Here is a 21,984-nt window from a genome sequence, read left to right as displayed (position 1 = left end):
AGCAACATCTCAAGATATCAGTCAGGAAGTTAAAGCTTGTTCGCAAATGGGTCTTCCAAATGGACAATGATCCCAAGCATACTTCCAGATTTGTGGCAAAATGGCTTAAGGACAAGAAAGTCAAGGTATTGGAGTGGCCATCACAAAGCCCTGACCTCGATCCTATAGAAAATTTGTGGGCATAACTGAAAAAGCTTGTGCGAGCAAGGAGGCCTACAGACCTGGCTCAGTTACACCAGCTCAGTCAGGAGGAATGGTTCAAAATTCACCCAACTTATTGTGGGAAGCTTGTGGAAGGCTACCCGAAAGGTTTGACCCATGTTAACCAATTTAAAGGCAATGCTACCAAATACTGAAATAAATCATTCTCTCTGCTATTATTCTGACATTTCACATTCTTAAAATTAAGTGGTGATCCTAACTGACCTAAGACAGGGAATGTTTACTAGGATTAAATTACAGGAATTGTGCAACTGTGTTTAAATGTATTTGGCTCAGGTGTATGTAAACTTCTGACATCAACTGTATATACTCACGGGCATGAAACAAATAACTTTACACAAATCAACAACCAATCAGCATACTGCTAAAGCAACACTAGAGTGGTTTAAGGGGAAACATTTAAATGTCTTGGAATGGCCTAGTCAAAGCCTAGACCTCAATCCAATTGAGAATCTGTGGTATGACTTAAAGATTGCTATACACGAGCGGAACCCATCCAACTTGAAGGAACTGGAGCAGTTTTGCCTTGAAGAATGGGCAAAAATCCCAGTGGCTAGATGTGCCAAGTTTATAGAGACATAGAGACATACCCCAAGAGACTTACAAGTTTTAATCTGGTTTATGAATTGACTAAAAGTAGCTGATCAGACACTTACTTACTAAGATGAGGCTTATCTTGTAGTCACTTGAAAGCCCAGTACCTTTTGTTTTCTACTCTGAAATGGCTACTCTGGAATGCAGGGCCATGGAAGTTGGTTCCTGTGCATACACATCAAGAACAGCTCCAAGTCTTCAATGTTAAGACCCAGCAAAAGGAGGACGGGAGTTAAGATCAGAATGAATGGTGATTAGCCACTGTGGGTGGAAATGCAGCACTTGCAGAAAGAGGAAATTAGGAATATATGAATAATTGTTTAACCACATGTACTGTACATGTGAGTGAAAATAGCTGTTTTATTTGTTTCTCCAGAACACATTTTCAAGTCACATGTATGGTACATGTAGTTAAATAATTATTCAATAGGTGGCTCAGCAGAGGGGCAAAATCCACCAATATGCAAACGCTGCAATAATATACTGGCACTGTCTGGAAGTGTCTTGCACCTTTTAGACTGACCTGGAATGTGTGGCTCTGCTCTTTTTCCCCTTCATGTTCAACGTATCAAACTAATAACGATTTCCCCCTCAAAACGCTCACATTCCTAACATTGAAGCCATGCTTGAGGATTTTAAAAACATGGATTTTTTGCAGCAAATCGGGGGGGATGTTGAGAAACACCAGGTCCTGAGAGATCTGCACCAGATGTGTTTATTCACTTGGATTTTTTTCTTCTTCACTTTTCAGAGTGACTTCCAGTTATACACTGGTGTTTAAAAATATTTTGAAGTGGTCTATTTTTGGTCACACGGTATTTAGTTTTGTTCTGGTAACTTACAGTTTGATCGACACTGGGGAGGTAGAATTGTAACATTACATCATTAAAGTTATTATCATAATACCACAACTTTATTTGGATCATTTTTCATAGAGCTGTGGACAGTTCAAACTTGACCCTTTGTCAGTGTTAGATTGCTGAGCCCTAATCATTCATTTAATCAGATAGTATCTGAGGAAATACCACGGACAAAAGTTGAATATCTCATTTGATATGGCAAGTGTCAATTATGTTGAAAGATCATAACAGTAATGATTCTATCATGTTAGAACAATCTGATAACAACGATGTATGCATAATGTTCGAGTTTCAGTTCGGTGCCTTTGTTGTAAACACTTTTATTCATGTGTCCTCCTGCTGTTGAAGGAAACTGAAGCTGGAAAAGGAGTTGGCTGGAATGCTGTGGAGGATAAAGTGGGAGGACCTGCAGTTTGAGAGCCCCAACAAATATCCTAAAAAAGCAGGCAGCCGTCTCACCCTCTCACAGGTACATTTGTCTCTGAAATAAGACTCAAGAGTTCAAACCAATGAATGACCTGTATTATGTTGTTTATTATTTGTTCAGAGCGATCTCATATTATGACATGCTGGCAGCCTAAAACATTTCCTCACAATTTGATCTTAATATTGTTTAGATTTGGTCAGTAGTCCTGGCACTGCCGTGCATCCGAGATTAAGATGTTGTTGTTTCTCTAGCAGATTAGAATTCCATTTTAGCCAGTGGGAAAGAAAAGGCTCAACAGATGCAGTTTATCTTGCTAAAACCTCTCTACAGACCCACAGTATCACTGCTACCTCTCTCGTAGCTTTGTTCTTCAGGCATCTTTGAGATTCCGTTTGTAATGAAAAGTGGTATATAAAATACATCTATTATTATTATTATTATTATTATTATTATATGCAACAGAGGACTAGATGTCTGTCTCCGTGGTACAGTTCATGACATCATTGTTGTTTAATAGCACACCAAATGTGCAGTAACAACACTGGCATTGGAATTTATCTAAAACTGTAGTTACATGTCTGTACATACAGTATATGTTTTACATTGAGAGCAAAAGACAGAGAAAGAGAGAAAAACAGTCCAAATCCTTTGTTAGTTTAAACATTCTTGAACGTCTTCCCGGTGGTTTACTGAAGGTGGCTGGGTTTGCGGTGGCAGACACATATTAAATGATTGTTAAAATAATCCCAAATCTTACAGTACACACGTGCAGACATTCGTGCACGCACATGCACACACCTTATTCATTAAAAGCTTTCAGCCCAATTCCTGGGATAATAGTGTGGAAAACATGTTGATTTTCCAGACCAATTTATTTCCAGTATGCCATGTGTTGCCAGTATTTGCATTATCTAAACATGTGTAGTGCATGCTGACACTTAATACATTACCCTCACTCCCTTTTCATTCACTCTGTGTACACCCGTTGCTACACAGACGTCTCCCGAGATTCGGTTTAGCATATGAAAACAGCAATTCTTCATTTAACTGGCAAATATACCCATTGCACTTACATATGAATAAAATGCTCAAGCTATTGCAAATAACTAATCTGAAATGTTTAAGTGAACATTGTATATGTGTATATGTAATGATAACCAAACTGAACCTAACTGTAGTGTGCCTGAACATTTCTCTGACTGTATCTTATCTGAGAAAGGATACTTGTTACTCCTTCCAGAGAGGCTCCAGCTGCGGCTCCTTGATAACTGCCCATGGAAAATATCAGCTATTTGCTAAAACAGGCTATTTTAAGGTAAGGCTTTCTGAGTTCTGACATTTTCAACTCCTGCTCACCCACGTGTACACGCTCACAGAGGAGATGGAGAAGAGAGTAGGCGAGCTCTGCACAGCTCAGCTGGGCTGGTTTTAATGTGATACACAGTGTGGTTCACACCTCGTCTGGACACAGCTAGCAACGTGTTGTTGTTAATGTCTCTGTTTAATGAGTCTACTGAGAAGGGGGAGGATTATGTGAAAAACGTCAGGCTTTGAATGTTGAGACGTGGTTGTTGGCTACATGTAACACATTTCTTCTCTATAGAAATTTGCTGTAAAGTATCCAAAGCATTATATTTTCTCCTTTTTTCTATTTAGAATGCACACCTTGAATTTGATGGTGAGCTGCTCAATTGCTATAGTCATCCTATTGTACCTAGCAGTCTATCATGTACTGTCTCCCTGGATTTCTCTCGCTTCCTCACCTTCTCTGAAGATTGACTTATCATCCCATTTCAAAGTGACAGATATAACTCTCCATTCCGGTAGCATAGAGTTCATGGTAAATATACCTGGCACACAGATACCATACTATGTTAAAGGAACACTGAAGAACACCTATTTTTACTTATGTTTTTCCCTTTCTCTTCCTCTTCCCAAGAATTCAGTGAATAAGAATGGAATACGTCAACGTTCCCATGACCCTTATACATGTCCTTTCTTTTCGCTATTTTCCTACAATGAATGGATGGATTTTCCTACAATGAATCAATCAATGCCTGTCTGTCACACAGCTCCCAAAGATGGTCACATTAAGTTCTAGAACACATCTCTTTCAGTACACCACACATAGAACACATCTCTTTCACTACACCACACATAGAACACATCTCTTTCAGTACACCACACATAGAACACATCTCTTTCAGTACACCACACATAGAACACATCTCTTTCACTACACCACACATAGAACACATATCTTTCAGTACACCACACATAGAACACATCTCTTTCAGTACACCACACATAGAACACATCTCTTTCAGTACACCACACATAGAACACATCTCTTTCACTACACCACACATAGAACACATCTCTTTCAGTACACCACACATAGAACACATCTCTTTCAGTACACCACACATAGAACACATCTCTTTCACTACACCACACATAGAACACATATCTTTCACTGCACCACACATAGAACACATCTCTTTCACTACACCACACATAGAACACATCTCTTTCACTACACCACACATAGAACACATCTCTTTCACTACACCACACATAGAACACATCTCTTTCAGTACTCCACACATAGAACACATCTCTTTCAGTACACCACACATAGAACACATCTCTTTCAGTACTCCACACATAGAACACATCTCTTTCAGTACACCACACATAGAACACATCTCTTTCAGTACACCATGCAGTAGTCTGTCGCGCAGCCTGCATAGAAGGTTATTAATATCTGTCTCTTTATCTTGCTGTCTCTTTGACACAGGGCAACCTGGTGGCCATCAAACATATGAACAAGAAGAGGATAGAGCTGACCAGACAAGTGCTGTTTGAACTCAAACATGTAAGTCCAGATCAGTGCCAAATGTTTTACTGTATACAGTGCCTTCGGAAAGTATTCAGACCCCTTCACTTTTTCCACATTTTGTTACGTTAAAGCCTTATTCTAAAATTGATTACATCGTTTTTTCCCTCAGAAATCAACACACAATACCCCATAATGACAAAGCAAAAACAGGTTTTTAGACATTTTAGGAAATGTAAAAACAAAAATACATTATTTACAAAAGTATTCAGACCCTTTGCTATGAGACTCAAAATTGAGCTCAGCTGCATGCTGTTTCCATTGATCATCCTTGAGATGTTTCTACAACTTGATTGGAGTTGACCGGTGGTAAATTCAACTGATTGGACATGATTTGGAAAGGTACACACCTGTCTAGATAAGGTTCCACAGTTGACAGTGCATGTCAGAGCAAAAACCAAGCCATGAGTTTGAAGGAATTGTCTGTAGACCTCCGAGACAGGATTGTGTGGTGGCACAGATCTGGAGAAGGGTACCAAAAAATGTCTGCAGCATTGGAGGTCCCCAAGAACACAGTGGCCTCCATCATTCTTAAACGGAGGAAGTTTGGAACCACCAAGATTCTTCCTAGAGCTGGCCACCCAGCCAAAATGATAGTAACTCTGACAGAGCTCCAGAGTTCCTCTATGAAGATGGAAGAATCTTTCAGAAGGACAACCATCTCTGCAGCACTCCACCAATCAGGCCTTTATGGTTGAGTGGCCAGACGGAAGCCACTCCTCAGTGAAAGACACGACAACCCGCTTGAAGTTTGCCAAAAGGCACCTAAAGGACTCCCAGACCATGAGAAACAAGATTCTCTGGTCTGATTAAACCAAGATTGAACTCTTTAGCCTGAATGCCAAGCGTCATGTCTAAAGGACACCTGGCACTATCCCTACAGTGAAGCATGGTGGTGGCAGCATCATGCTGTGGGGATGTTTTTCAGTGGCAGGGACTGGGAGATTAGTCAGGATCGAGGCAAAGATGAACGGAGCAAAGTACAGAGAGATCTTTGATGAAAACCTGCTCCAGAGCGCTCAGGACATCAGACTGGGGCGAAGGTTCACCTTCCAACAGGACAACAACCCTAAGCACACAGCGAAGACAACGCAGGAGTGGCTTTGGGACAAGTCTCTGAATGTCCTTGACTGGCCCAGCCAGAGCCCGGACTTGAACCTGAAAATAGCTGTGCAGCAACGCTCTCCATCCAACCTGACAGAGCTTGAGAGGATCTGCAGAGAGGAATGGGAGAAACTCGCCAAAAACAGGTGTGCCAAGCTTGTAGCGTCATACCCAAGAAGACTCAAGGCTGTGATTGCTGCCAAAGGTGCTTCAACAAAGTACTGAGTAAAGGGTCTGAATCAAATCAAATCAAAGTTTATTTGTCAGGTGCGCTGAATACAACAGTGAAATGCTTACTTACAGGCTCCAACAAAAATTATGTGTGTGTAGGTAAGTAAAGAAATAAAACAACAGTAAAAAAATATTTGAAAAAAGAGTAACAGGGCTATATACCGACACCTATTAGTCAGGCTTATTGAGGTAGTATGTACATGTAGGTATCGTTAAAGTGACTATACATATATGATGAACAGAGAGTAGCAGAAGCGTAAGAAGAGGGGTTGGCGGTTGGTGGGACACAATGCAGATAGCCCGGTTTGCCAATGTGCGGGAGCACTGGTTGGTCGGGCCAATTTAGGTAGTATGTACATGAATGTATAGTTAAAGTGACTATGCATAGAAGATAAACAGAGAGTAGCAGCAGCGTAAAAGAGGGGTTGGGGGGGGGAACACAATACAAATAGTCCGGGTAACCATTTGGTCACCTGTTCAGGAGTCTTATTGCTTGGGGGTAAAAACTGTTGAGAAGCCTTTTTGTCCTAGACTTGGCACTCCGGTACCGCTTGCCATGCGGTAGTAGAGAGAACAGTCTATGACTGGGAAGGCTGGGGTCTTCGACAATTTTTAGGGCCTTCCTCTGACACTGCCTGGTGTAGAGGTCCTGGATGCCAGGCAGCTTTGCCCCAGTGATGTACTGGGCCATACGCACTACCCTCTGAAGTGTCTTGTGGTCGGAGGCCGAGCAATTGCCGTACCAGGCAGTGATGCAACCGGTCAGGATGCTCTCGATGTTGCAGCTGTTGAGGATCTCAGGACCCATGCCAAATCTTTTTAGTTTCCTGAGGGGGAATAGGCTTTGTCGTGCCCTCTTCACAACTGTCTTGGTGTGTTTGGACCAATCTAGTTTGTTGTTGATGTGGACACCTAGGAATTTGAACCTGCTCCACTACAGCCCTGTCGATGAGAATGGGGACGTGCTCCGTGCTCCTTTTCCTGTAGTCCACAATCATCTCCTTAGTCTTGGTCTTGGTCTTATGTAAATGTGATATTTCAGTAGGACATTTTTATACATTTACAAAAATGTCTAAAAACCTGTTTTTACTTTGTCATTATGGGGTATTGTGTGTAGATTGATGAGGGAAGAAACGATGTAATCCATTTTAGAATAAGGCTGTAACGTAACAGAATGTGGAAAAAGTCAAGGCGTTTGAATCCTTTCCAAATGTACTGTATGTGTGATGTTATTACTTAACATTATTATCATAAAGTCTGGTGTGTTGTTTAACTCTTTGCTACCTCACTGCAGGGGTATTCATTCCCTAAGTAAGCGTTTGTTAAGCTTATGTTCAGCTAGATGGTCCCTTGGGGCTCAGTTGGTAGAGCATGGTGCTGTAAACATCACAGTCGTGGGTGCAATTCCCACAGGGGGCCAGTATGAAAAAAGTATGAAAATGTGGGCACTCACTACTGTAAGTTTGCTCTGGAAAAGAGTGTCTATTAAATGACTCATATGTAAAAAAAATATAGTGGTCTTTTACCTCGTTGATGATTTAGTTTTATTGGCTGCTATAGAGAGTCCACTCACCTGATTTAAACCAGTCGCTGATGAAAAGAATAAAGTAGTAAACACTTGGACCCTCCAGGATTAGAGTTGAATGTGCCTGTCTTGTTCCCTGCCTCCTGTTGTCGTGGGTGATCATACCTCTGTTTATGACCCCTGTGCAACAGCAGTAGTAGAATAAGTCTCTCCCACTGAGGTGGTTAAGCCACTGTAGACTTTGGGGGATGTGAAGGGGATGTGTACTGAATCATTACCAGGTTGTTCACAGGAGGGCCTCTTTCACTCTGCTGCAGGAGATGTCTCATTAATGAACCTGTGCTCTTGCTGCTGTTACAAAATGACCACTCCATTATAGCTGATTATAAATCCATAATATTATATATATTATCACCTAATGTTGTGATAGATCTTTTTATCAACTTAAGTTCTTGTGAACATTACAAGTTTTGAACTTCTATTTGCTATTTATGGCCTCTAGGCCTCATTGACCTGAGCTCATATAACTTGTTTTTAAGTTAGAAAAAGCATAATGTATGAATTATTTTGACTATAACAAATACTCAGATTAAATATATTGTGCTAGTTATCACAGACTACTTTGTGTCAAAGTTTAACAAGGACTCTCTCTCCTCCTCACCAGTATCATGATCAAAGATATGATCAAGAGCCTCACATACAGTATATCGTTTGGTCATTGTGCTGCCACAGTATGAATTGTGAGCAAGGCCTCAAAAAAGCTTTATATACCAGAGCTGAGAGAAAAGTTCTATATATTATTGAAACAATGTTGCGATTTTTTGTGAGAATGCCAACAGGTGTGGTTCCCGTGGGGGAAAGATTCTATTGGGGGTTGCCATGGAAGCCAAGAAGGGGAGTGAGGTGTGTGTGTGTGCTCAAACACACAGGCATGTGGGGGTCTGGGAGAAGAAATGTGTTCATCTGATGAATGGGGATATGCCTGAACTAAATGTTATACACCAATTGTAGTCTCACCTATTAATTTCCTTTGACCGGGAACAACACAGGTGTACAAAAGTTAAATAAAACACCCAAAATGTAATGAAAATCATCCAAATGTATTTTGTGTGTTGAGATACTCTGTGTGGACAAAAGTCATGGAATATTATGACAATCAGATTAAGTGAACTAAATTTTTCAGAGAGAAAACTTGTAAATCGGTCCAATTCGACCAGAACACAGCAGGAGGGTTAAAGCTACTGAAAAGCCAGAAGTCAGTGCTATTATCTGATCTCTGGGTCTGTATTAATTGAGTTATCACCCGTGTTGGTGGATAAGGCTCTGGGTGGCCTGGGCTCTCTCACTCTATGTCTGTGTCTGAGCTTTGGATGTGAGACACGGCGGTGGGCAGGCTGCGAGCACAGGAGAGACAACAGTCTGAGCTAGCAGCTCCTCAGACGCCCCGGCGACCTGATCGGCAGTCAGGCCCCGCTCATGAAAGAGCCAACCAGATGGGGGAGAGAGGGGTCTGCCAATGGAAACTTAACTCCTTGTCTTCCAGAGCCTCTCCTCCCCTCCTCCCTTAGCTAGTGTTCAGCATGGGAAATGATATAGGCCAAAGGGTATGCTAACTTCTCCTGAGTCGTGAAACAGGAGTGACTGACTCCCTGGTTTTGGTGTTATAGCAGCTGTCACTCACCTCTGTTTTCCATGAAATGGCCCCAGACCAAAACACACCATACAGGTTATGCTCGCTGTTTTTTTAGAAGTTTCATGCTGCTCAGAGATATTATGTACATCCTCCCTGCTAGGGCATGGATGTATTGAAACCGAGAGGATATGTGGAGAGGAATTAATTTGTGTGTCTCTTTAAAAGATTCCTTCACTCTGTTGTTTATACATACACAGCATATGGAACTTTTAAATACAGAGCTCACAATGCTTTCCAAGGTGATTTCCATGACATTTTATGACATGATTCATTTTTGGACTAGATCCCATGTAATGCATTTTACACGTTAGCCAGCTTTGCACTCATATTATATTACGTTAGCCAGCTATGCACTCATATTATATTACGTTAGCCAGCTATGCACTCATATTATATTACGTTAGCCAGCTATGCACTCATATTATAGCTAGTACATCCTTTCAACACCTCCATATGTTTTCACATTCTGTGGTTTTTCACAACACTGCCTCATTCATAACCTCTCGGCCCAGTTTATTCACATGCACGTGTCAACTGGATGGCCTATGAGTGAATGCTATACTCAACACGTAGACAAGACACCGTGCCAAACCTGCTAGCTGTAAATAGATTCTGGTGAGGTTTTGTCTGTCCTATTTATTAGCTTTTCTAGAAAAGCTCATCCATTGTTTTTTTAGCATCTATTGCCATATATATTTTTTTATTTTTTATTTTTATTTCATCTATTGCCATATAATCTTGAGCGATATAGCTATAATGATGTAATAATTATATTTGTTTTGGTTACAGATGCGAGATGTGCAATTCAACCATTTAACCAGATTCATTGGTGCCTGCATTGACCCTCCCAACATCTGCATCGTGACTGAATATTGTCCCAGAGGCAGTCTTCAGGTAACACCTCACAATCATTATATTTAATGGAATATTAGTTGTATTGCATGTTTTGTCAAGTATGACCACCAATATTATATTAAAATGGCCGTTCAGTGTAATCTTACTCATTTATTCATTCATACTATTTCTGTAAATGTATGGTTTGGAAACAAACACTTGACTTTCATGTTCAGTTTGAAATGCCAGCCTGATATACTGCTACTGCCAAAAATGTAAGAATGTAAAACTATAGGAAACTTTTAGCAATGGAGCTTATTGTGTGAAAACATTTCATACTGACTCACTGTAACACCGTGTTACTGTTTAAAAGACAGGACAGATACATGTGATGTAGCAAGATGACAGCAAGATTCCAGAAATGCTTATTTAACTTTTAGGACATTTTGGAGAATGAGAGCATCAATCTGGACTGGATGTTCCGCTATTCACTCATCAACGACATAGTCAAGGTATGTGTTCTTCACCTACTTAGGTGTCATATTGTGGAAAATATAAAGGGAATCCATGTGTGTAGCCACGTCACATGTTGCTGTAAGATAGCAGTCAACAATACTATGTTGGTGTAACAGTATAATTTTAGACCGTCCCCTCGCTCATACCCGGGCGCGAACTAGGGACCTTCTGCACACATCAACAACTGACACCTACGAAGCATCGTTACCCATCGCTCCACAAAAGCCGCGGCCCTTGCAGAGCAAGGGGAACTACTACTTCAAGGTCTCAGAGCAAGTGACGTCACTGATTGAAACGCTATTTAGCGCCCACGCTAACTAAGCTAGCCGTTTCACATCCGTTACATTGGTAACTGGAGTTTGGTTGTTTTGAGGTCACATGGCTATATGCATCAAACTTCATATGACCTCAAACTTGGACAGCAACATAATCACAATCTCACCACAAAATTCTTTGCACTTAATAAAAAGTAATCATCCATATATTTTCAATAGTAATTTATAGCCTGCTCTAACAAAGGGGCTTTTTGTTTGAAGTCACTATCTTGAGAGATACTATATTGGTGAAGTACATGGAGAATGGAGTACACTAACCACATTGCTGTTAAAATAACAGTCCTTCAAGCTGGCAACAACAGGGACCTTCTGACAAGCAAAAGGGCCTATAAGCCACATTCTGATACACAAGTGTCGCAAAATATTAGACGTATACATGGGAGTGCAATATCCTTTTGAGTCCCCGTAGAAATGTTATGCACATTAATACCACAAAAGTTCCAATGTGACATGTAAACTGAACACTTGGATCCATGCAGAATTTTTTATTACATTTCCATTTCGATCAAACTCAAAACACATATTTTCCACATGATCAGTATGTTTTCATGTATGCTATACTGTAGGAAAAATGTCTTGAACGGTACATTTCATGCTTGCTCCTCCAGGGAATGAACTATCTGCACAACAGCTACATCGGCTCCCATGGAAATCTGAAGTCATCTAATTGTGTGGTGGACAGTCGATTTGTGTTGAAAATTACAGATTACGGACTGGCCAGTTTCCATTCATCATGTGAAAATGACGACTCGCACGCACTTTATGCAAGTAGGTCAACATTGTCAGCCGAGGTGATCACTTTGCCTCTCACCAATGGAAGAAAACTAAATGGAGGATTGGATAAAGGAAAAGGTGTTCAGTGGATAATGTGAGTTTGTTGTGTTTCCAGAGAAGCTGTGGACGGCCCCTGAGTTGTTGATTTACGACAGACACCCTCCACAGGGCACCCAGAAAGGAGATGTGTACAGCTTTGGCATCATACTCCAGGAGATAGCCCTGAGGAATGGACCCTTCTATGTGGAGGGCATGGATCTGAGCCCCAAAGGTAAAATTAATTACGCCAATTAATTACGCCAACCATTGTTTATTATCAGCGCGCTGGAGAGGTTCCAACCAACTCAAGTACACATGTTGGTCAGGAGCTCCTCCCAGGGCTGTCCAGTTAGTTCTCTTTTATACAGACAAGTTATATTTGCATGATTTAGCTTATTCATCATTCATAATTAATTCATCACTAACATTTGCTTAATTCATGTGACAGACCAATACCTCATGAGGCTTCTTCTCTCTAAGCTGAGACCTTGAAACTAAGACATCCCTTTCTCAAAACAAGGTTCTGGGCGTACTGCCAAATTGCAGATACTGATAGTGAGGATTCATTCAATCAGTCACTTGCATGAACAAAGAAATTGGATATTAGAAAAGCACATGAATAGAACACAGAAATTGAATAAAAGCTATCAGTAGCTATCAGCAAAGTCAATGCTAGTAGAAAATAGAAAGGTGTGTGCAAGTGTTAGTTTACAAGAGGCAAGGGTGCTGTGGGGTTATTTAAGATACTCTTTGAAGAGGTAGGGTTTCAGCCATTTTCTGGAAGATGAGCAGGGACTCTGCTGTCCTAACTTCAAGAGGAAGCTGGTTCCACCACTGGGGTGCCAGGACAGAGAAGTGCTTTGACTGAGCTGAGCGGGAGCTGGCCTCCCATAGGGGTGGGAGGGCCAAGAGATCAGATGTGGCAGAACGGAGTACTCAGGTTGGGGTGTCGTGTTTGACCATAGCCTGAAGGCAGTTCTTCAAATCAAATCAAAGTTTATTTGTCACGTGCGCCGAATACAACAGGTAGATCTTACACTGAAATGCTTACTTACAGTCTCTAAACAATAGTGCAAAAAAGGTATTAGGTGAACAATAGGTAGGTAAAGAAATAAAACAACAGTAAAAGGACAGGCTATATACAGTAGCGAGGCTATAAAAGTAACGAGGCACACTGGTACCGCTTGCCGTAGTAGAGAGAACCGTCTATGACTGGGGTGGCTGGGGTCTTTGACAATTTTTAGGGCCTTCCTCTGACACCGCCTGGTGTAGAGGTCCTGGATGGCAGGCAGCTTTAGCCCCAGTGATGTACTGGGCCGTACGCACTACCCTCTGTAGTGCCTTGCGGTCAGAGGCCGAGCAATTGCCAGTCCAGGCAGCTGTAGAACCTTTTGAGGATCTCAGGACCCATGCCAAATCTTTTCAGTTTCCTGAGGGGGAATAGGCTTTGTCGTGCCCTCTTCACAGCTGTCTTGGTGGGTTTGAACCATTCTAGTTTGTTGTTGATATGGACACCAAGGAACTTGAACCTCTCAACCTGCTCCACTACAGCCCTACAGATGAGAATGGGGGCGTGCTTGGTCCTCCTTTTCCTGTAGTCCACAATCATCTCCTTAGTCTTGGTTACGTTGAGGCATAGGTTGTTATTCTGGCACCACCCGGCCAGGTCTCTGACCTCCTCCTTATAGGCTGTCTCGTCGTTCTTGCTGCTCCGTAGGCAAGTACCATGGTCTTGTCGTGGATGCAAGTTCCCACATGGCTGACATATTGAACATCAAGTTGGGCATTTCCATGGTAACGGAATTACGAGTTGATTCAGTTGTTTCACTTTAAAATGTATGCCAAACAAAAACATTGATATCAAAGTTTAACAAACCCTACAACTCTATGCACAAGGCCTACTTTTAACAATGTACACTGAAAAAAAACTTTAGTAAGGAATTACGGTAAAATATACCTCAGATGTTTATGCAAAACCACGTAAATATTTGCAGAATGGGGTGGCACCTTGAATGACATGGCACCTTGAGTTTGAAAAATTTTACATTTTGGTTATTGAACTACAGTAAGTGAAGTGGATTTACACCCGGTAACAGAATTACAGTAATGGAATTACATCATGGGTCCCTGATCTGTACTAAACAGAAATGCTTAATTATGGATATGAATGTCATTGTTTCACAAGTTTGGACATCACAGTAGTGTACAGTGCAGTACAATACAGCACAGCAGAGCAGAGTTCAGTACAGTAGAGTACAAATATACTGTACTTGTTACTTCTGTGAACTTTCATTATCCTCCCTCATCGGGAGGGGGAGAAATGAGAAAATATCTTAAATATATGTGGATTTTTGGTAACGGAATTACAACCCACAAAGCATTTCTTATTCTTACTGAAGGTAAACAATTTCTCCAAAATTATATATACTGAACAAAAATATAAACGCATCTACTGCAAAGATTTTACTGAGTTCATATAAGGAAATCAGTTTACAGTTCATATACGGAAATCAGTCAATTGAAATAAATTAATTAGGCCCTAATCTATGGATTTCACATGACTGGTAATGCAGATATGCATCTGTTGGTCACAGATACCTTAAAAAAAAGGTAAGGGTGTGGATCAGAAATCCAGTCAGTATCTGGTATGACCACCATTTGCCTAATGCAGCTTGATAGATCTCCTTTTCAGAGTTGATCAGGCTGTTGATTGTGGCCTATGGAATGTTGTCCCACTCCTCTTCAATGGCTGTGTGAAGTTTCTGGATATTGGTAGGAACTGGAACACGCTGTCGTACACATCGACCCAGAGCATCCCAAACATGCTCAATGGGTGACATGTCTGGTGAGTATGCAGGCCATGGAAGAACTGGGACATGTTCAGCTTCCAGGAATTGTGTACAGAGCCTTGTGACATGGGGCCGTGCATTATCATGATTTATAAGTGCATTTATGAGTGCGTCCAATGCAGATTTGTAGAGACGGGGCTATACTGAATATAGTCTATTCACGTCGCGTTTAGAGTTTCCTCCCGCATGTTGTTGGACGACAAAAGAGAAAGTAGTAAGAAGATGGGAACACAAGTGTTCCTTCAGGATAATCATCAATGCATTTTTGTCCAATAAGCAAATGACTTACATGGACACGTTTAGACATTTTTATTAGTTTGACATTTGGCAATGTGAAACCAACCTGACCAAGTTAAAACATTATATTAACAAATAGTCTGACTCTGATTCAAACTATAGCTCTAAACTATGTGTGAAAACGCCCTTAATTGATCGATCGATTTCACTGTTTTCCCAGAGAATGCAGAACACACACACTAACACACACCTTATCTTGTCTATTACAGAGATAGTGCAGAAGGTGCGTAACGACCAGAGTCCTTACTTTCGGCCCACCACAGACAACAGCTGCCACTGTGAGAAGCTGACCATCCTGATGGAAAGCTGCTGGGCCGAGGACCCAGTCGAGCGGCCAGACTTCAGCCACATCAAGATCTACATCACCAAACTGAACAAGTGAGCACTGAGCACCGTCGTGCCCCAAAATGGCTTCCAATCTCATCTTGTATCAGATACCATGGAGATAATATTTTCTTTGGATTTATTTTATGAAGATGTTTGAAAAAGAGAATGAAGGAAATAATTGCTTTAAGTTGATATTATCAAGAGACGCTGGAAAAGGGATCTACTATTAATATTAAATAAAATCGGGATGCTTATCACACACAAATCATTTCAGATCAGAGTGATAGGAAGTCTTCTACCTCCAAAAGTGTGTGGTTTATATTTATCTTGTTGTTTTTCATGGCATGATTTAGATGCATATTTTGGTTCAGTGGTGTGTGCGTGTATGCATGTAAAAAGCATGTTTTCCCTTGAGCTGGGCACACCTGACGCTGATCAAAAGCAGGAACACCTTAAAGATGTACAGATGAGTGACCTCTGTAACGAAGAAATTAAAGTACTTTATGAGCTGTGGGAGGAAATCAGACCCTGGTATTTGCTTTGTCGCTGAATTAAGCTTTCCTTCAACTTTCAGATGTGCCCCCTTAGCTTTCCTTCAACTTTCAGATGTAACTGTAGCCTGTCTGTTGCTCTGCACAATTCGTCAGCCTCCTTTGTCCTCTTTCATCAATGACCCATTTTCGACCACTGGCCTGCCATTGGCTGGATGTCCTTTGGGTGGTAGACCAGTCTTGATACACACAGGAAATGGTTGAGTGTGAAAACTCCAGCAGCGTTGCAGTTCTTGACACACTCAAATCGGTGCGCCTGGCACCTACTACCATACCCTGTTCAAAGGCACTTAAATGTTTTTTCTTCCCCATTCACCCTTCAGACAGCCATTCACCCACACATACACAATCCATGTATTAATTGTCTCAAGGCTTCAAACCTTCTTTAACCTGTGGCATCAATAAGGGATCATATCTTTCACCTGGTCAGTCTATGTCATGGAAAGTGCAGGTGTTCCTAATATTTTGTACACAGTGTAAATTGCACAAGAATTATACATTTATAGATTTTTTTTAAGGTATTTTTTTCTCTTTATTCAACCCGCCACTTTGTGTAGCCGTTAATGATAATGATCATGATAACCATCTGCTGGTAAATGGAAAGGATTTCCCAAAAACCTTCTCAATTACATTTGAACTACAGTGTAGTCTATGCCTACCTGACAGAATTATATTATGATTATTTGCATCAATCCAGTGAGCATTTTGTTTAGGAAACTCTGCAATCACACGAGCGCTACAGAAACACTGCTAACCAAACAATGGTCTCTGGCTGGTGTACACTTGCATTAAAGGGTAACTACACACAAAATTCAACATTCTTAGATTTTTCCCAGATCTTAAAAGTGGCCTCCTGATGTATAAAAAAAGTGTGATTTTGAGAGGCCGAAAACCTGAAAATAAATTGGAAAAACAAAATGGAGAAATGGATTTAGGAAAAACTGAACGGAATCAGGCAAAAAAAAAAACAGATTTTATCGGGCCCTAGACCGTGAAGTCACTTCTGAAATACGCATTGAATTGTACATTAGGTGATGTTAACAGAATAGAAAGTTCAGATATTTTTCATTCAGAATGACAACAAATGAATGGGTATGTTATCTTTCTGTCTTTTTTCATCACAGGGAGGGAAGTACCAGTATTCTGAACAACTTGCTGTCCAGGATGGAGCAGTACGCCAACAACCTGGAGAACCTGGTAGAGGAACGAACGCAAGCCTACCTGGAGGAGAAAAGAAAAGCCGAAAATCTACTTTACCAGATCTTGCCACAGTAAGAATCATTATTATTCCGATTTTCGTCTTGCCCTATTACCCTTATTATCAGTCTGAACTTCTGCTTATCAAATTGTGAAAATGAGGAAACTATTTTCCGTGTAATGCTGTGCCACTTGATCATTGTTCAAATTCCAAGAAAGAGCGTCTCAGCTTTCTATATCTCACATTTAAAAAAGATACACATTCACAGTTAAGCAGAGAGGAGATGAAAGGGCAAGATGGGAGCTGACAAGCAAACTTCTCATTAACCAGAACTAGGAGGAGAAATGCGATAGGGTGTTAAGCACCTCTGATAACACGAAAGCAGCAAACGATAAGCCACGTCCTCCATCTATTTAAGCTGTCTGTCTCAGCGCCGTAGTCACACTCATTTATCCTCCCATTGTCTGGCCAAATGACTCCCTCCAACTTTCAGCCAATTTGACAGACAGAGAATGGCCTGAGAGAACCGAGACATACCTTCTCTCGCTGCAGAATTCCGATCATTTGACCAGAGTCCTGGATTAACCCAGCTGCTAGTGCTGCACTGTGCCTCTGGCTCTTTACTGTACTTTAAAATATTGGTGAACAGGAAATGATACTGGTAGAATCTGCTTATTTACTCATTGTGGATCGTAGCTGCCAAGCTTACTGTCACTTTTGATTTATAGCAAACGATAACATTATCTCTTAAGCACGGCATAAGTTTTCTTGTCCACAGCTCAGTAGCAGAGCAGCTAAAGCGAGGGGAGACGGTCCAAGCGGAGGCGTTTGACAGTGTGACAATCTACTTCAGTGATATTGTGGGTTTCACGTCAATGTCAGCTGAGAGTACACCACTGCAGGTAAACAACTGTCAGTAGATATATTTACTCCTAACCAACAACAGGTACAGACTTTATACAGTAGCTATCCTATACCAACCAACAGCAGGAGCAAATCCACAACATGATTTTGCACTTTGAATCTTACTGTGTGACTAGTCAGTTTTGCTAAGTAAAATGCACTCAAGGTTTATTGAGTCAAAGTATCAATTCACCATGGGAAATTAGAGACTTCCTGTAAACTCTCCCTCAAGACACTTGAAGGTAGTTGACAAGAAACCTTGAAGATATGCTGGTCCAACAACTCATTATGGGAAGAGAATATGAAGAGGAAATGTAGAGGAGCTTCTTTGTTACTTACACCGATCTCACTCATGCAGAGCCTATTAAAGCACCTACCGTGTGTCTCATAGTTACAAAGCATTCCCACATGGAGGCCACAACTCAAAATAGCTATTGTGAGTAGCTGAGAGTGCATTGACGCATTGCTGAGTCACTGGGTGCTGTAGCTGCTATGAAATGTGTTCTCTCTCATGAAGAAGAAGATGAAGAAGAAGATTTCAAGACCACTCATATATTGAGAATCCCTTCACCAGGGTCTAAAGTACTGTATGACGAATGGCTGATGAATGGTTAAGGGCTTGTAAGTAAGCATTTCACTGTAAGGTGAATGAATACCTGTTGTATTCAGTGCATGTGACAAATACAATTTGATTTGATTTGATGGGATTGTTGTAACGGTCTCAATGGTTGTAATGGTTTTAAGTGCAGTGCCCCAACATGTTATTTTCTCCAGACATTTTGGTCGTTCCGAATTCTGAAATCCATCCAGAGAAACCAGGTTTTCTTCTTGATGCTACTTGTGCCATGAATTCAGACAAAGTCTTACTGGAGTGTTTCTTCTAAAATTGTGAAGACATGTCAGTCTTCATATAATTTCCAATAACTCTGCATGAGCGATATTTTGTACTTGGCGAGTGGTACACTCAGACAGATCTACTCTATTCATCCAGCAGAAGCTACTTACAAGTACAGTCATAAATCTTACCTTTCATCAAATGTATTTTAATATAGCTCAGAGTTAAGAATCCGACCACTAGGTTTCAGTGGCGATGTATTATGTGAAATATATTCATTGTTCACTTATATTCTACGCACTTGATTTTAAGGTCACATGTCTATTCAATTAAGGCCACAAAACAGACGGTATTCTTTCAACATTAGTGTAGCTTTGAGGTTTAGGTATCTCACCTACCAGTTTGGGCTCTGTTTAATTAAAATATCGAATTACATTTATCAATTTTCCCCCCAGTTTAAGTCGTAATTGTTTAAGAAATAATGCTAAGCCCCTCTGAAAGTTAAACTAGAACTAAAGACTGTTTTTCTAGCACCATTTCTCTCTCCATAAGCCACTGAATCACTTAACTTGACCAATAGACCCTCAAAGGAATTACAATATACAAACATTTATTTTATGAATGACAAGAAACACTTCATATTTTGAATAAACAGCTGATGTGTATTACTCTTCAAATTCCGGAAAACATTGTGAAAATGTGTCCCCGGTATTTGGTCTGTTGCGTTGTTTTACTCATGCAAGCACATTTCTCAGTAAATTGAGGTTCTGGGCACTTGTCCAAGGCAGGGGGAGCAGAAATATTTTAATCTGACTGGGGAACCATTGGGAGTTCATGCAGAAACACTTCTCAGTCAATCACGGGGGCAAACCAAATGGAACATGCCTCATGAACACGCACAGTGGAACTTATTATCTTTGCACACTATCTTTGAAATTGCTATGTTTCACAAATGTTTGCCACTAGCTGAAGAAGTATTTCTAAAATAGAGAATGAAGGAGCAGGAGGGTAACAGTTACCCGGTTTTAGTGGTGGTGTTTGCGATTGTTCTACCCTTGAACTATTGTTTCTAGTTTACCTGAGTACGGTAGCTAAAGTTTTGTTTTACTCTTCATAGGTTGTGACAGTGCTGAATGATCTCTACACTTGCTTTGATGCTATCATTGATAATTTTGATGTGTACAAGGTATGTCAGGTTAATAATGTTTTGTAATGTAAATATGATTATTTTTATATATAATCACCTGTTTCAACCTACTAACATGTTGTCATGTATATCTGAGGTGGAGACCATTGGTGATGCGTACATGGTGGTGTCAGGGCTTCCAGTCAGGAATGGTAACCTACACGCAAGGGAGATAGCTGGGATGTCTTTAGCCTTACTAGAACAAGTGAAAACATTCAAGATTCGTCACAGACCCCAAGACCAACTACGGCTAAGGATAGGAATCCACACAGGTATCATTTCACATTTCACATAGAGTTTGAAATGATGGTTAAAATGTCTTATGCTTAACTACTGTTAGAAGATAGATGTTGTTGTTGTTGTTTTTTTTTTTTCAAATTGAATGAATCAGTGCTTTTGGGAACTGCCCAATCCTTCTCCTGATCCTTAGCATCCATATCGTTACCAGTCAAAACACCTCTAATAAATCATACAAATGTAAATCTTTCAATACCTCCTAAATGTTACATGATCTTCCCTAGCCAATGACAGTTTATTTAATTCTAGGACAAATAACTGAATTATGTTATGACACAAAATTATTTATTATATGGTAAATAGTTGTCTAGACAAGAAGTCATTTGTGATTAAATTGCCCACTTATGTATCCTGCCTCATGATTGCATGGGGTTTTTGCTCACTAATTGTTATAAACTGCTGTGATTGGTTATGACAGTTGATGACAATATCTAGGTTTTAAGACATACAGTATTTCAGCTAAGAAATCTCTGGAGATATCTCCAGTACCGACAATATTTTGACATGATGATCAAATACAACAAATACAAGCTGTATTGCATGCAAAGGAGGTTTTTCGTTGTGCTTGGACACAATTATCTCATGCAGGCACTATTTATATTCTTATTCAAACACTTGACATGAATATCATCACTGATAGGTCTTTAAAAAATTGTGTGTGGGAGGTGCCTGATCCTGTCATTGTGGGAATATGTTGTTTTTGAGTTCAATCATATCTTGATCATGCTTTTAAATACACTTGGCTTATCATGAGGTTCTGGTGATGAAAGCAATTGTTATCCATCTACAGTATGCTTTTCCATGGAGGATATTTCCAGTAAATGTCACTGCCTTTTGTTCTGTACAGGGCCTGTCTGTGCTGGGGTGGTGGGTCTGAAAATGCCCAGATATTGTTTATTTGGAGATACTGTCAACACAGCGTCTCGGATGGAGTCGAATGGAGAGGGTGAGTTCCAGATTTGGATCTCTGTTTTCCTATTTTCTATTTTGATTGGTGTCAGCACTTTAACACTTAAAACTATTAATGTGGAAATGTAGCCGCATAAAACAGTGTCACATTCTGGAATCCAGTTGGGACAATAATATAAATGATTACCTCATCTCTGTACCCCACACATATAATTATCTGTAAGCCCCTGAGTCGAGCAGTGAATTTCAAACACAGATTTAACCACAAAGACCAGGAAGGTTTTCCAATGACTCGCAAAGAAGGGCACCTATTGGTGGATGGGTAAAAATAAAAATAAACATTGAATATCCCTTTGAGCACGGTAAAGTTATTAATTACACTTTGGATGGGTTATCAATAAACCCAGTCACTACAAAGATACAGGCGTCCTTCCTAACTCAGTTGTCAGAGAGGAAGGAAACCACTCAGGGATTTCACCATGAGGCCAATGGTGACTTTAAAACAGTTACAGAGTTTAATGGCTGTGATAGGAGAAAACTGAGGATGAGATATTGTACAATCCAGGTGGGCAAATCTCT

At 40.5% G+C, this 21,984-nt stretch overlaps 1 protein-coding gene across 2 annotated transcripts in view; it reads left to right on the top strand.

Annotated features, from left to right (window-relative positions):
- Positions 1-21,984, top strand: part of LOC110523562 (atrial natriuretic peptide receptor 2) — a 58,035-nt gene that overhangs the window by 33,291 nt on the left and 2,760 nt on the right. Inside the window, exons 8-20 of one of the 2 annotated variants that reach the window (XM_021602362.3) lie at positions 2,025-2,145; positions 3,344-3,418; positions 4,904-4,981; positions 10,345-10,449; positions 10,830-10,901; positions 11,849-12,008; positions 12,130-12,285; positions 15,409-15,577; positions 17,202-17,348; positions 18,054-18,177; positions 20,131-20,199; positions 20,297-20,471; positions 21,344-21,442. In XM_021602362.3, coding sequence (XP_021458037.2) covers positions 2,025-2,145; positions 3,344-3,418; positions 4,904-4,981; positions 10,345-10,449; positions 10,830-10,901; positions 11,849-12,008; positions 12,130-12,285; positions 15,409-15,577; positions 17,202-17,348; positions 18,054-18,177; positions 20,131-20,199; positions 20,297-20,471; positions 21,344-21,442 — 1,550 coding nt within the window. Of the gene's footprint in view, positions 1-2,024; positions 2,146-3,322; positions 3,419-4,903; positions 4,982-10,344; positions 10,450-10,829; positions 10,902-11,848; positions 12,009-12,129; positions 12,286-15,408; positions 15,578-17,201; positions 17,349-18,053; positions 18,178-20,130; positions 20,200-20,296; positions 20,472-21,343; positions 21,443-21,984 lie in introns of both variants that reach the window. The other variant, XM_021602361.3, reaches the window with a different exon arrangement.

Source organism: Oncorhynchus mykiss, chromosome 5, assembly GCF_057628025.1.
Source record: "Oncorhynchus mykiss isolate SJ-2025 chromosome 5, ASM5762802v1, whole genome shotgun sequence".
NCBI lineage: Eukaryota > Metazoa > Chordata > Actinopteri > Salmoniformes > Salmonidae > Oncorhynchus > Oncorhynchus mykiss.
This window is presented reverse-complemented; position numbering and strand designations above follow the sequence as displayed.